Source organism: Solanum verrucosum, unplaced genomic scaffold, assembly GCF_900185275.1.
Source record: "Solanum verrucosum unplaced genomic scaffold, falcon-dt-bn FXZP01000276.1, whole genome shotgun sequence".
NCBI classification, from domain to species: Eukaryota; Viridiplantae; Streptophyta; class Magnoliopsida; order Solanales; family Solanaceae; genus Solanum; species Solanum verrucosum.
This window is the reverse complement of record NW_026019946.1, coordinates 111,982-126,993: the sequence shown is the minus strand read 5'-3', so window position 1 is coordinate 126,993 and position 15,012 is coordinate 111,982. Positions and strand designations below refer to the sequence as shown.

General features: G+C 33.7%; 1 protein-coding gene across 4 annotated transcripts; it reads left to right on the top strand.

The window, feature by feature from the left end:
* The first annotated feature begins 572 nt into the window (after nucleotides 1-572).
* LOC125810029 (uncharacterized) lies at nucleotides 573-9,749 on the top strand. Of its 4 annotated transcripts, none has more exons than XR_007441843.1 (17): nucleotides 573-783; nucleotides 931-993; nucleotides 1,139-1,293; nucleotides 1,407-1,520; nucleotides 3,824-3,889; nucleotides 4,609-4,692; nucleotides 4,775-4,861; nucleotides 5,337-5,428; nucleotides 5,518-5,578; nucleotides 5,913-5,972; nucleotides 6,596-6,656; nucleotides 7,299-7,406; nucleotides 8,031-8,149; nucleotides 8,228-8,299; nucleotides 8,511-8,589; nucleotides 9,018-9,114; nucleotides 9,594-9,749. XR_007441843.1 is itself a non-coding variant. In XM_049489547.1 (17 exons), exons 1-17 carry the CDS (start codon nucleotides 585-587, stop codon nucleotides 9,723-9,725), a joined length of 1,656 nt encoding a protein of 551 aa, XP_049345504.1. In that variant the 5' UTR covers nucleotides 573-584; the 3' UTR covers nucleotides 9,726-9,749. The 4 variants fall into 4 exon arrangements, 2 of the variants coding, with proteins under 2 accessions (XP_049345504.1, XP_049345511.1); XR_007441844.1 differs by having other exon boundaries at nucleotides 8,500-8,589; XM_049489547.1 differs by having other exon boundaries at nucleotides 8,504-8,589.
* The last annotated feature ends 5,263 nt before the right edge of the window (nucleotides 9,750-15,012 follow it).

Here is a 15,012-nt window from a genome sequence, read left to right as displayed (position 1 = left end):
TCAATATTAATCTTTTTTATTTATTACAAAAAATTTAATCATACATTTATTTTTATTGATTGAAAAATTGAATATGTACATTTAATTCAATAAAAATAAAACTTTGATTAAACTTTTATAATAGATATTTAAAATGATTTCTATATATAAAATAATCTTCATATTAAAAGTACATTGATACTTGTCCTTTTTTGTAATTTGACACTTAAAAACATTTTTAAAAAAAAAATTAGCCAAACACAATTTTTTTTTAATCAAAAACACTTTTCAAATGAGTTAATCAAACACAAATTATTATTATTTTCAAAAATACTTTTCTGAAAAACTATTTTGAAAAAGTATTTCTAAAAATAAGCAGATTTTAGTAGCAATTCCAAACAGACTCTTAATTATAATCCATATATTAATTACTTTTTGCATCCTAATTTACAAAATTTAAGAAAGAAAATAGTACATTTTTTAAATTTATACAGTCATAACATAAATTGGCATAGAGGTTGTTAAGACTTTAAGCTTATCAAGAAGAGATATTGAAAGTTTTACAAATAGTTGAGTGAAGTATTCAGTCAATTTCTGATACAATAATGGAAATATGGAATTTTCCGGCGTGTTCCTTCTTCTCCGACCACCATACACATACAATTATGCCCTCGTTGCTTTCAGGTCGGATACTCCATTTTCCCAAGCTCTCTGCAACTTCTTCTTCTGAATCATATTCCAGTAAACAAGTGAAATTTCCAAAGAAAATCAGCCAAAATTCTGCAACTTCTGTTCGCCCTGCAGGTAAACCATCACTGGCAAAAATGTTTACAGAGACTACCATTTGCCCAATTTACACTTTGACAGGTTATCCAAATTAGGCTTATTGCCTGATTTTACAGTCAGTATTTAATCCTCAAGACTAACTTCATGTTTCTGCTTCATGTCAAGATTCTGGCAGTCCCCTAAGGAAAACCCACAAGTTGAATTTGGAAGTTTCTCCTCATAGAGCTGGTAATCTACTCTAGTTTCAACCTTTTAATGAGCTAATGGAATTGTAAAATTTATTTTGTTTTGCGTGTAAGTGAGGCTTTTTTTTTTATTAGTGAATGGTTCAGTTGTCATCTGTATCAATATGTCTCGTGTTTGTATTTTACAGTGTCTGCGGTTAGATTGATGCGTATAGAGTTTGGTGGTGCATTTGCTGATCTTCTGAACGAGCAAGGGAAGGGTTCAGGGGATAATGAAATGGGATATGTTGAAAGAACTCTTGGGTTTCGTACTCGTGACTTAGACGACAGAGATTTAAGACTGGTTTCTTTCTTTGCCTTCTCTTCACTACCATGTCATTGATTGTCCTTTGAATTCACTTCTGACAATATCAAAGCACTCATCCTTATGGACTTCTCGAAATGTTTGTATTGTAGGTCACGGAGGTTGTTGGAGGCACCATTCGCTGGAGAAGATATCTTGATCACTTGATTCTTTCATTATGCCACGATGAGCGGACATTCAGAAGCATGGAACCTCTTCTAGTACAGGTATATTTGCCACTCTTTTTGGATTCTTTACTTTTAGAGCATCTGGTGGAATATATTTTTTGTTGCCATGGTTTGAGTATTGGAGAACCTCTTAAATTGTATCTATTTGAAGTTGATATTTAAGTCAAAAACAAAGGAGAACTCATGAATTTGATGGTTTTATTGTTAGAGACTCCTTTAAAATAGCATTGATGTGTTATTAAAAGGAAAAAAGAAAAAGAGTAGCATGGCGGAGTTTCTTTGTGAAGCAATATTGCATTGGCAAATATGCCTTCTAAGTAATTTTTGAGTTGTATCAACCATCTAGAACCAAAAAGGTGACAACGGAGAAGAAACTTGCTAGATGGAAGGAGAATACCTATCCCTAGGGGGTAGATTGATCCTCATAAACTCTGTTCTGGACTCTTTACCAACCTATGTGATGTCCTTGTTTCCAATCCTAGCAAAGGTGGTGAAAAAACTAGACAAGCTTAGAAGGAACTTCCTATGGAAAAGCAATAAGGAGGGAAAGGGTTATAACTTAGTCAACTGGAAGAATGTTCTTCTTAGCAAAGAAAGAGGGGGTTTAGGGATCAGATATTTGAGGCTGCAAAATGAAAGCCTTTTGATGAAATGGCTATGGAGATACACTGAGGAAGATGCAGCTCTCTGGAAGGAGGTTATAGTAGCAAAATATGGAGGACTAAATCCCTGGTGTACAAAAATCACCTCTGAACCATATGGGGTGGGGGTATGGAGGACAATCAGGAACCTATGGCCACAAATGGAAGGAAATGTGTATATTAAGGTGGGTAATGGAAACAAAACTAAATTTTGGAAAGATGGTTGGATAGACCAAACCTCTCTTAGAGAACTTTTTCTAGATTTGTTTCTAATCTGTGAGAACCCTGATGCTAGAGTGAGTGATTGTTGGACAGAACAGGGATGGAACATATCTTTAAGAAGACTACTTAATGACTGGGAGGTGGAGAGGGTGGCAGCGGTACTGGAAAAACTAGCTGGAATGATTATAACTACAACAGCAACAGACAAGATCCTGTGGAAACATAGCAAGGATGGAGTCTTCTCAGTCAACAATGCCTACAAAAGAGGACTAATGGGGATGACAGGGCCCCCAAAATATAATTGGAACTACTTTTGGAAGAGTGACATTCCTACAAAAGTAAAGTGTTTCACCTGGTTAGTGATAAAGAGAGCATGTTTAACAGAAGAAGTTCTACAAAGGAAAGGCAGACAACTTGTTCCTAGGTGTTTTTTGTGCAACTTGACAGGGGAAACAAATAACAATCTCTTCCTGCATTGTAAGTTTACTGCTCAAATTTGGAACTTGTTTGTCAACATCACAAGCATGAATTGGACAATGCCAGAACATACATCAGATCTGTTGAGCTGCTGGATTAGGAGGGGAGGCAGTAAGAGTCAAAAGAGATGGTGGAAGCTAATACCATCATGTGTATGGTGGTCAGTCTGGAAAGAAAGAAATGGAAGATGTTTTGGAGATAGATCCAATTCCATCCACAAAGTTAAATGGAATTGTATAGTATCTCTACTTTTTTGGTGTAAACAGCTTTGTATAGATGATATAGACCAGATTATAGATTTGATAGGAAATCTGTAATTATCCCTTTTTGGAGGTAGCCAGCATACCCTTAATGCTGAAGAATTCAACCTTACCAGTTTCAAAAAAAAATCTAGAACCAAAATTAATGTAAATGAGTGATGATGACAGAATGCAACCTTCGATTTACTATATGTCTTCTTAGTATTAACAATGGTTGGTATGCATGTTGGCTGATGAGGTTGTGTCAAGCATAATGTGATTGCGAGAGTTAGAATGTCATTGTGAAAGAATGTTTTGTTTAGTATACATTGGTAGGTCATAGTCATCATGGTTATAACTCCAAATAGAGTATACATTACCAGTGCATTTATTTTCTATTTTGAAATAGACAGGGATAAGTTTTTTTTAAAAAAAAATTATCCGAGGAAAATCCACCATGAGGTATATGCTCAATGCTAAAAAAATCACATCTCAGAGGCTGAAATGCTAATGCTATTTGGCGGTCTATCCTATTAATTGGTGCTGACTTTTCAACGATCTTTGAGTTAAACACTTCATCTCTATGGACCTTGACATGCACTGCAGAGCTTGAAATTGATAGGACCACTTGGGAAATTGGATGTTTCGGACCTGAAAGTTTCCTCTTTTCTTGCCTTCTACGTTCTGTCTTTTTAAGTTTTGAATTTTGCTTGGTCATTTATAATCCCTCTCAACTGATTTTTTGCTTTAAAAATGTTGTTAGATTCTTCGAATTGGTTTCTATGAGATCACCAAGTTAGACATGCCACCTTATGCTGTTGTAGATGAGGTATGTTTATCTTATTACTTTGGTCTATAATGGTTGTTCTCTTTTTACTAAGTTGTTTGATGAAAGCTGATTTGAAGTCTGTCAAGAAAGATGGATGTGATTTTATATTCTGTTGAACCTAGAAATGAAGCTGATGGTATAACAAGGTAATGCCTTTGAGCTTTCAATAGAGCCTTTGCTTGCCATATTTTTGAATGAAGTGAGGGAAAAGGAAAGATAAGATGCTTGATGACAGGTGAGGTTGGTCTAGACTCTAGATGCAAGAGCACTCCACTTTCAATCAGTAGGTTAGAAGTTCGAGTTACAAGAGGAGAAAATTGGAAAAAAACCACTATTGACCCCTGGGCTGGGGGTGGTGGGGGACGGGGGTTCACCATGAAAAAAAAAAGATGCTTGATATTTTGGCAGTCTTTCCTTATCTCTTACGCTAGAGACAAATTACTATACAGCCAGCAGCTTACACCTGCTTTTTTCTATTTAAATTGGATATTTGGTGCTACATTAGGAAATGACTCATGAGTAAAATTTACATTTCAGTAGCATCCATTTGAACATCCTAGAATGAAAAAGGATAAATTCATAACATCATTTATGCACCTCGTATCTCTTTGAAAATAAACATCATCTCTTTTTTGTTTAATTTGATAAATGAGGTGAACATTTCTTTTATGCAAAGTAATGTAAGTGTACCCTTTTTGGATGTTTAAATCTAACTGCAGAGTGTAAGGCTCGCAAAAGTTGCTCTTAGACCAGGTGCCGGTAACTTGGTTAATGGGATTCTCAGGAAACTAGCAGTCCTTAAGGTATGTCTTCTATGTTTCCTTCAGCATATAGGCTCTGACAATAAGGAATCTACTGGTTCCCTGATTCTTTTCATGTCTGCAGGAGAGTGATTCCCTTCCGGCAGTGGAAGTGGATGGTGATGATCGTCAGCAAGCACGTGGTCTTGCCACTCTTTACTCTCATCCAGTTGTACGGTTGAACTGTTTCTTCTTTAAATCTTTTGTCTTAGAGAATCCAGGTCTGATATTATAGCAACATGTCCCGTACACCCATGGTTGTGTCAAATAGATTTTCTAGAGTTATATTTTGGAAATTTTATTTTTTCATTGCTATATATTTCTTTATCCGTACCGTGAGATTCTCTTATGATTTATCACTCTGATTGGAGATAAAATAATGCTTGGGTTAAATCCTGTGGGCTGTGGATATAGCTTAAGTTCTAGCTTTTCGTTGTAAGAACTTGTCAAAATGACCCTCATTTTGTTGCACGCTTTGGGAATTTTCATGATACTTCAATTATATGGTAATCATATCAGGCATCTTTTTCACTTTGCTTTAAAATGTCACAGATTATAGTATGCTAAGCATAAACAAACAGTACTAAAATTCGTATGACTATCTTTTCTAATCTTTCATCTATTTATTGTTTTCCTATGTTTACTAGTGGATGGTAAGAAGATGGACAAAGTATTTTGGACAGGACACAGCTATTAAGCTTATGACATGGAATAACAGCTATCCCAGTTTTAGTCTAAGGTATATGATGTAACTTTTCTTTCCTCTTTTACCCTTTTTCTGGATGATAGTGTGACTGTTCTGTGTTCAAATCATTTTAACAATACTAGGGCAAATACTGGGAAAGGTTTGACAGGGGCTGATCTCGTCTCAAGGCTTAAAATGTTGAAGGTAAGATTTAGATGCCGTTCGTTCCTTACTGATAATAAAATCTTAGGATCACTTCTAGACTCTCTCTCTCTTGTACCTTATTCAAACTCTAAGTTCTGAATGTCTAGTTGACCAAAGAGAGGCAAATTGATATCATCCATCACTAGTCAAGATTTAAGGATTTAAATAGAAGTCCATAATAATGGAGGTCTTCTTCTGCTTTTTGACAAAATAGGATGAGTGTCCTAAACACTAACTGAGACCAACATATTAAATTTTCTGAATTATGCTGCAATATTCTGCATTTGTTTCGTGTATTACTATGATTCATTGTGTTTCCTTTCTTCAACTTCAGGTCCCACATGAGCCTTCTCTATACTTGGATGATTTTGTACGTCTAAAAACTGGAATGCAGGTATGATCAAAAGCTTGATAAGATCTTCAAAGTGTGTTTACTGTATGTAGTTATGTACATATTTATGACATTGATATAGATTTTTCTATGTTGATATGTCACTTCATTAGTGATCGGCATTCAGTTACTTATCAAGAAAGAAACCAGAATGTGTGTCCGTTACTTTTTAGTTCTCAAAATTACCATAGAGACTTGATTTAAAGGTAGTGTCAACTGTTGTCATGTGAGGGATAACCTAGTGCAAAGGACCCTTCACCTCTAAGGCTCTAACAAAGAGGTTGGGGGTTTGATTCACCAAAGGACCAAGTTGGGAAAAGGACCACCATTGACTCTTGAGTGGAGGGGTTTGTCAGGTGGGGTTTACCAGATCAAAGAAATAGAAAAGCTAGTCTCAACTGTTTCTGCTATGGTACTGATTCTTGTTATGGACAAAGTAGCTGGAAAAAATGGAGAGACGAAATCACTTACTTAATGTAGAGTTGTAGATGATATCAAATAATGTTGATTGGAAGTATTCTCATGTATATTTATGTCTTTTAAAAGTTTGACCTGGTTTAAATTTAGCTGCGTATACGCAACTGATGTGTTTTGCAGCTCCGTTGACTTTTTAAAGTTTCTTTCAGAATGTTATACAGGCTGGATTACTAAAAGAAGGCTTCTGTGCAGTCCAGGATGAAAGTGCCGGTAATCACCTTATAGAGCTCAAAATGTGTAGTTAAGTATGTTGCAAGAGATTCCTTGCATTTTCAGTTATCCCTTGACCCTGTCTTTGCATACAACTATTCTTTCGGCGGGCAGGGGGGTGGACGTGGCTGGGTTAATTCCAGTTTAACAAAGCTTTGTAAACACAGTTGTTTTCATATGCTCTCCCAGTCAACATGATCAAGGAAGGAGATTCAGCTATTTGTTTTGGTTACTTGGCACATTCACATGTCTATATTCCAAGGATCATAATCTAGAAATTTGAGCTATTCCTCACAGGGATGTTCAAAGTTCAAACATCAATTAACCGTATTACATATTATCGCGAAGAAAAAGAAAATTCCCTCTTTGCCCTCCATTTGTTAGTAATTTTCTATTATTATTTGCTTAATTTGAGGGTGTCTCCACTTCCTTCTACAAGTTCTATACAGTGGCAACTAGTGTCCAGTTACTGAAAAAATGGATTGGCATTTTGTTGGTCGTTGACTTGTATATCATTTTACAAATGTGATGGCCTCATTGAGATAATGCATTTGTTGATACTTGAGTTTGAAACCTGTAAAAATATCATAGATAGTGAAAAATGATTTGAGTTCATTGTCATAACAACCCTAATTCCTGCAGGATTAGTAGTCTCTATTGTTGATCCACAACCTGGTGAGAACATTATTGATTGTTGTGCTGCTCCAGGAGGGAAAACCTTGTTCATGGCATCCCGTTTGAATGGCCAAGGTAACCTTCATACAAACTTTGCTCATCAGAGCTGACATCTGAAAGCTTTTAGAGCAGAAATTACATGGAAATGTCCTTTAACATATTTTGGGAGCTAATTAAAGGAAAGATCTGTTCTCACAGGAGCATAGCACATGCAGAATTTAAATTTGTGTATTCAATAATGAAATAAAACATAGGTAGAAAAGCCTATCCTGGAAAAGTAGACAATCATGGTGTTTGGTATACAAGCAACATATTCCCTTGTCCATCACTACAACAACAACTAACCTCAGTCCCAAACAAGTCGGTTCCATCAGTAACTGCATTTATATATTGTTGTCTAAAAGTTACTCAATCAAAAGGTAACAGGTCCAATGCCTGGTATATCTATTTTTTTCTTTTGAGAGTTTCAGAATCAAGAGGTGCTGGTCGTATTTTTTGTTTTACAACTGGATAGACTCTGTTTTTACTATTGATAACTGGTCCAATTCGTTGTTAAAGCATGGCATATTGTTAGCATTTTCAGTGATTATTGTCTCATAGTTTTGGCCAGCAATTCTGGTCATTAACCTTTTCTTATGTATTAGAGTTATGTTTGCTGACTCTTTAACACTATACTCTAGTGCTTTACTTGTTTGTCAGGTAAATTATTTGCTGTTGACATAAATGAAGGTCGATTGCGGATACTCAGAGAGACAGCCAAGTTGCACCAAGTTATTGATGTTATCAGTACTATCCATTCTGATCTTCGAACTTTTTCTGTAAGAACTTGTAAGTTCTAAAAAAAACACATGGTATTTTATTGTCCATCTGCTAATCCCTGGTTTAACTTTTAACAGACGGATAAAGTCGTAGAATGGGATAAAGTTTTACTGGATGCACCTTGTTCAGGACTTGGTGTTCTTTCAAAGGTATTTCCATTCAAAGATGTATACAATTTTATAGTTTGATATAAGCTTGCATGGTCTAAAAGTTTTGGTTCTTTATTCCTCTTTCTTCTTTTGTCACATTCACTATTCTTGCTAGTTGCTTCTATGGTTCATCCTTCTTTAAGCCAGAAGTGGTAGTATAGCTGGGACATTTGAAATGTGAATTTCCTCTTTGTTTTGAGAAAGCGAGCAGATTTGCGTTGGAATAGGAGACTGGAAGACATGGAGCAACTTAAACATTTACAGGATGAGCTTCTCGATTCAGCTTCCAGGTAAAACCAATAGTTCTTCTTAATTCATAATTTAAGTGTAACCTTGACCTGAATTATTGTTGCTAGTGAATTTCATCTTTTAGAAATATATTGAGTAGCTTTTTCCTAGTAATGTTGGTGACTGGTGAGGATAATGCAAGTTCTGAAGTGGATAAAAACAAGGCGCATATCTTTATAAAGATTTCTCCTACTGAGGAAAAGAGAGTTGGAAAATGAGATGAATACTCTGGGTTGGTATTAGTTATAACTCAATTTGCCCGTTTTATTAAGTCAAGGCTGGTTAAATTTTTGACTGCAATTACATGTACTTCAGTCTGAAATGCCTCTAGGTTATATGCATTATGTTTGAGCTACTATATTTACACATGAACATATGAGGTTCTGTTCTTTGTTTCCTTTCTCCTTATGTGTTTTTTCTGCATCTGCAGGTTGGTGAAGCCAGGTGGAGTGCTAATATACAGCACATGTTCCATTGACCCTGAAGAGAATGAGGAAAGAATTGAAGCTTTTCTCTTGAGGCATCCAGTAAGAAACTTGATTGAAGCATGCTAATTGCTCCGTCTTTAAGTTTTAAAGTTGCTTCTTTCATAAAAATCAGCTGCAGCATATATATTATGCTAAATAACCATGTCAGGCATTAAGAAGTGAGGACTTGCTTCCTGTTGAGGCTGTGGTGAATGGGACTATATGCTTTATATAAAAAACATGTCTATATTTGTTAAATAACTTTCACCCAATGGAAAACAGACGAAATATTGAGGAAAAAAGTGAAAGTGAAGAAGCTGACGTGTCTGAAATATCTAAGAAACTGCTAGCGTCAACCGTACTCTAGCATTTTGCTTCCATATATATATTTTCTTTCATAATTTAGGCGTCTTATCCTGATATTCTCCTGTCCAGATGAATCGTCCCACGTTTTCTCTCTGGCTTGGAGATAAATTATCTTCTAGTCTAGTTTCTATACCTGCACATTGGTCTGATTATTACCATCATTTTCCTTGCAGGAATTTTACATTGATCCTGTGAACAAATATGTACCTGAGAATTTTGTTACTAACCGAGGTTTCTATATGTCTAATCCTGTGAAGCATGAACTTGATGGAGCCTTTGCAGCTCGCCTGGTTAGGTCTCAATAAATCGAGAATGAGGAGCATGTTCCAGTTTTCACAAATTTCTAGTATGTCGTCAAAAAGCATCTTTAGTACAGGGGGCTCTTTTTGACAGATAACTTGCTTTTATGCCTTTCCTTTCAGCATGAGAGTCCAGACCGTCTCTTGTCACAGGTAGAGTGGGTCATCAGTTTAATATTCATGAACTCCTGATTGACTTACTTCTTCTGTAAAGCATTGTTTGTGTCAAATAAATGCATTGTTGAATTGTATGACCAACTCATAAAACTCAAGGTGTTACTTGTAAGAGAGAAACTTGAACCCAGGACCTCTAAAAGTAGTAATTAAGCTGTTAGAGAAAACACACTTAAATTATGTCTTCAACATGCCTAAGCTATAACTTTTTCCTTCAATAATTTCAGGTCGGTCATTCAAAGCCTTGTATGCAACAATTCAGTCTTCAGGCCATCATTATACGGTACAGCAACCACTGATACAAGTTATAAGCATAGCGCAACAAGATGAAATATCATTTTATATGGCTGCATTGTAGTGCCCAGTTTCTGAAAGATGAGATGCAGAGGCGGCACGCTGTTTGCTCTCGTCCACGAGAATCTGAGGTCTGAAACATCTCAAATGACTCCAAGGTGAGTTCTGAGCCTCCCTTGTCTTTATGGGTGTCTCTTCAATTACAAACAGCGTGCCATCTTTGAGTTCCTATTAGCTCAATTACACTATGGATACTCTTAACAAATGTACTATGGATGGATCGTTATAGGTATTTTAATAATTTAAATTTTTAAGTTTAGGGGTTCATCCTTTTAAAGTAATATAAACTAGTCTCACATCACGTACGTGTACATTAAGTTATGCCATTTTGTAAATAATATATACCATCTTATTAAAATAAGTTTTGAGTAAATAAATATAATGAATGAATAAAGAACAAGTTTCTACAAATAATCAATGTAGATCGTTGCACGAGTGACTTATTTGTCGATGTCAAGATGATTGAATTTCATTTGAATCTATGAAGATAAATAATTGTAGTCTTATAGATACGTATTTTTTTTATACTTCTATTTTTCACTTATGAGGTAAACATTAAATGAAATGTATCGTATATGTGCCTTTCTTCACTAATTATAAGGTGCACACCTCATTTGCACTTTTCTCTATCTAATCTAATATTGTTCACCTTAAACTTATAGTATACATACCAAAATTTAAATATAATATCATGCAATAGATGAAAAAACTGAATAATCTCTATACAATTACCAAAATAACTTTATATTTAAATTTGCATACGTCAGAAATCATTACAGCATAAGCAATCAACACAATTAATCCATTGAAAATCACCATAAATTTATATGAAATTTCATAATTTTTTCTAACGTCAATCAACAGTTGTGCAAAATTTCACAAAATAAGATTAGTCCGAGAACGTATTGAAATTTAATGGCACTGCGTATTAGAAAATCACATACTACTTTATTTGTGTTTTTATTTAACTTTATATAAGTTTGATATTTAAATTATTTAGAAGTGTATGTAAAATTTTCAAAATAGGGGTAAGATTGTGTATAAATCATTTTCTCAGATGTCATTTAAGGAATCGTATTGAGTATGTTATTTGTTGTTATCGTAAGTTTTTAACCTTTTTTCGCTCCTATCAATAACTCGTAAATCACACAGAAGAGGTAACCCACATTAGGCAAGTTCGGTACGACGAACTCGATCCAGAAGGCAAACCACTTGCTTTTGTTGGCAAGGGATTTTGAACTTGAGACCACCAACATAAAAGTCTCCAGCCCAAATTACCACTGGGCCACCCGAAGGGTAAAAAAAGATAAAGTTTTTAACCTTTTATAATAACTATATTATCAAGAAAAGTGCATTCAACTGTTTGCTTATGTTTATTTTTTTCTATCAAAAATCATAATATTGAGGTAATTAAACATGATCATACCTCTTCCAATATGTAGAATATAAAAATATCTCTACTTTGTATTCTATCTATTGATTTCAGATTTTTAAAATATTTCATTTTTGTATCTCTTTTCAGTGACTAATTAATATGAAGGCTCAACTAATTTCAAAATTATATTATTCAAAACGAAAAATCAAAGTAAAAGTACATGCAATAATAATTAAGACATTTTTAAAAGATAGTAATATACTTGGAAATAATTATTGACAAGTAAGAACACATTGTTTGAAAATTATATCTAAAATAATACTATACAACATGAGTAATTGGAAAGGAGAGTGTAACACCATTCCTTGGCAATTCAGTGTTTGGCCACATATGGTGATATTTCATGCATGATCTTGGTTTTGATTTGTATGTATCTGGAATATCAGATATATAGGAGAGTGGTGATCGAGATGGGAGGGAGGCGAGCGAGATTTGTAATTATATATGTATCCCCTCTTGAATGCAATGTATCTAGAACAAATTACTCCTAATTTTGACTTCATATCTCTCAAGATACATGTATCTAGATGCATCAAAATCTGGTAAGATTTTATAATATTACAAACTAGACTATATCTAAATAATTAGCAAACTAGTGAAATATCAGTAAGTTTCTCTTTAATATAATATATTCATACGTTCATCTTTACTTGTCCACTTATACTATTTGGGATGCCCAGACATACTTATCTAGTTTATAAAATCAATGAATAATTTATCATTTTGTGTCTATTTTACTCTTGTTATCAACTACTTGTTGTTCATTTTTCAATATTTGGATGACTTCTAATCAATGGGGTGTTATAGTAAATTATCCCTTTATTTATTATTTCTTAAAGAGTGTGTCAAGATCAAACATTGACAAATAAAGATGGACGAATGGAGTAATATATAAATATATTTATTAAGAATAAAATATCTTTTACTTTCTAGAAATGAGTAATTTTTTTAAGGAGTGTGCACCACTTAGGCCTCATTTATTTTCATTAAGATTAAGACGTCTAAATCTGAATGCATATCTGAATGATTAAGATCTTGTCTGTAGATCCGAACATTCAATGATTAGGACTGTTTGTTTTTATACATCTGAATATATTTATAAAGACATCATCGCCCAATTTTAACAACACATTTATGAAATTGTTTTGTATTTTAATCCAATAAAACTTTTACAATAAATTTGATCAATTCTTGAAAGAAAGAAAAAAGGTAACAAAAACAAAAAATTAAAAATTTAAAGGAAATAATTTGGATAACTAATAAAGTTTGAGAATGAGAGGAGCTTGAATATTTTTTGAAGAAAAAGAATATGGAGCACAATTTATTTTTTCTTTTTCAGAAAGTGTCTTTAAAAAAATTTAAATAAGAATAAGTCTCTCTCACAGATCTGATTCATTGAGACTATTTTAGACTTTTAAAACATACAAATTGATATGATGAATGAGTAAAAGTATATGTATTTACTGTAACAGTGTGAACATAAATCATAATAACACGAATAATATTATATTAAATAATGTTCATGCAATTATATTATTAGTATATTATATTAGATTAGAGACTATTATAGTTTAAACTTAAGAAAAACGTCTTCTCCCACGTAGAGTCAAAGCAAAATTTGGAGTTTAGAGTCAATTTTCTTCTTTTTCTTTGAAAATGTAATTAGTAATTACTTTGACAAATTTTACTAGTTGATATATATATATATATTCTATACTATTGGTCTATGGATCTGTTATTAATTTGGACTTAGTAATCATAATATTTTTCGACCAACGAATAATGACCCTTGACTAGAAAATAGAAATTAAAACCACGCTCAAATATTCAAGTCGTTTAGGGTGTTTAGTATAAGCTGCCAAACACACACAAATCTGCATGTCATATTAATTATTACTAGGAAAAAAGGACAAATATATTCCCAAACTATCGTAAATAGTATACAGATACCCTCCGTCACTTTTTTGGGACATTGGTGCCTCTGCCATCCAAAAACTAGAGCATATATGCCCTTCACTCTAACGGAAGACTAAACAGGGACACGTGGCGCAATCTTATCCGTTGATCCAATATTTAATAAATGTCGGGTCGATGGATAAGATTATGACACATGTATGTCCGTTAGTATAAAGGGTATATATGCTCTAGTTTTTGGACAGCAGGGGCACAATGTCCCAAAAGTATGACGGAGGTATCTGCATACCATTTACGATAGTTCGGGGTATATTTGTCCTTTTTCCCTTATTACGAGTATTATTTTTGGCTGGAAATGAGTTTTAAATTTTAAACAAATGAAAATGGGGTCTAATTTAAATTTTCTTGGGTTTCAAGAAAAATGGAAAGTTTAATTTAAACGACTTTAAAAGTCGACATATTTTTTAGAGTTTGATTTGGGTTTTAATTTGAAAAAGTAACAATATATGGTTTGGTTCGTATTTAGGCAAGGTTGAAAACATACATATCGATGTAAGGTAGTTTTTAAAAAAAAAAAACTTATTGTTCATCCATAATAAATTTATGAAAATAATTTAAGATTAATTATGTGAGTTAAATTGATCTTGCAATGTAATGATATTGAATTAAATAAATCACATAAAAGGAAAGATAAATGAATATTAAAACAATAAAGTGAGTAATTGAATTGTGCATTGAAAATTGAGTGTTGATGGCCTAAGAATCAATTATTCGATCGATACCAAAAACCTAGTCCTTCCGAACATGCATGCTATGGTTAGATCTTTAAAATCTATGCATATTCTAAATTTGTTAAGCTTTTTTGGCACATTCTAAATTTGTTAATATTTATTCACCTATTTAGATAATGTGATTTCCCATTGGATAAGGATGCATTGGTAATTAATTAGTAGGTTCGTAATACCATATAGTTGTACAAAAAAATTGTAGGCCAATCAGGGGCGAACCTAGAGGTAGTCGAGGGGGTTCACCCAGAGGCGGACCCACCCTATAGGGCGGGGGTTCATGTGCACCCATTAACTTTGAAAAAAATCATGTGTATAGGTGTATATCTATCTTGAGAAACTGACATAAATTAGAATATAATTAACCGTGCACCCATGAGAAGTATACATTTGTCATTGTCTTTGTTGGTACAAACTAGAAGAACCACGCATGAGACATAGGTTTGAATCTAGCTACAATGCTATTTTATTATTTTTATTTTTTAAGTTTATCTTAGAGCTAAAATAATATTGGTGCACCCGAAGTCTTCAAATCATAAGTCTGCCTCTGGGTTCACCCGAACCTATTCGGCAAAAAATCACATTGTATATAAGGTATTTTAAAGAATTTTTATGTCTATATATTAATTTT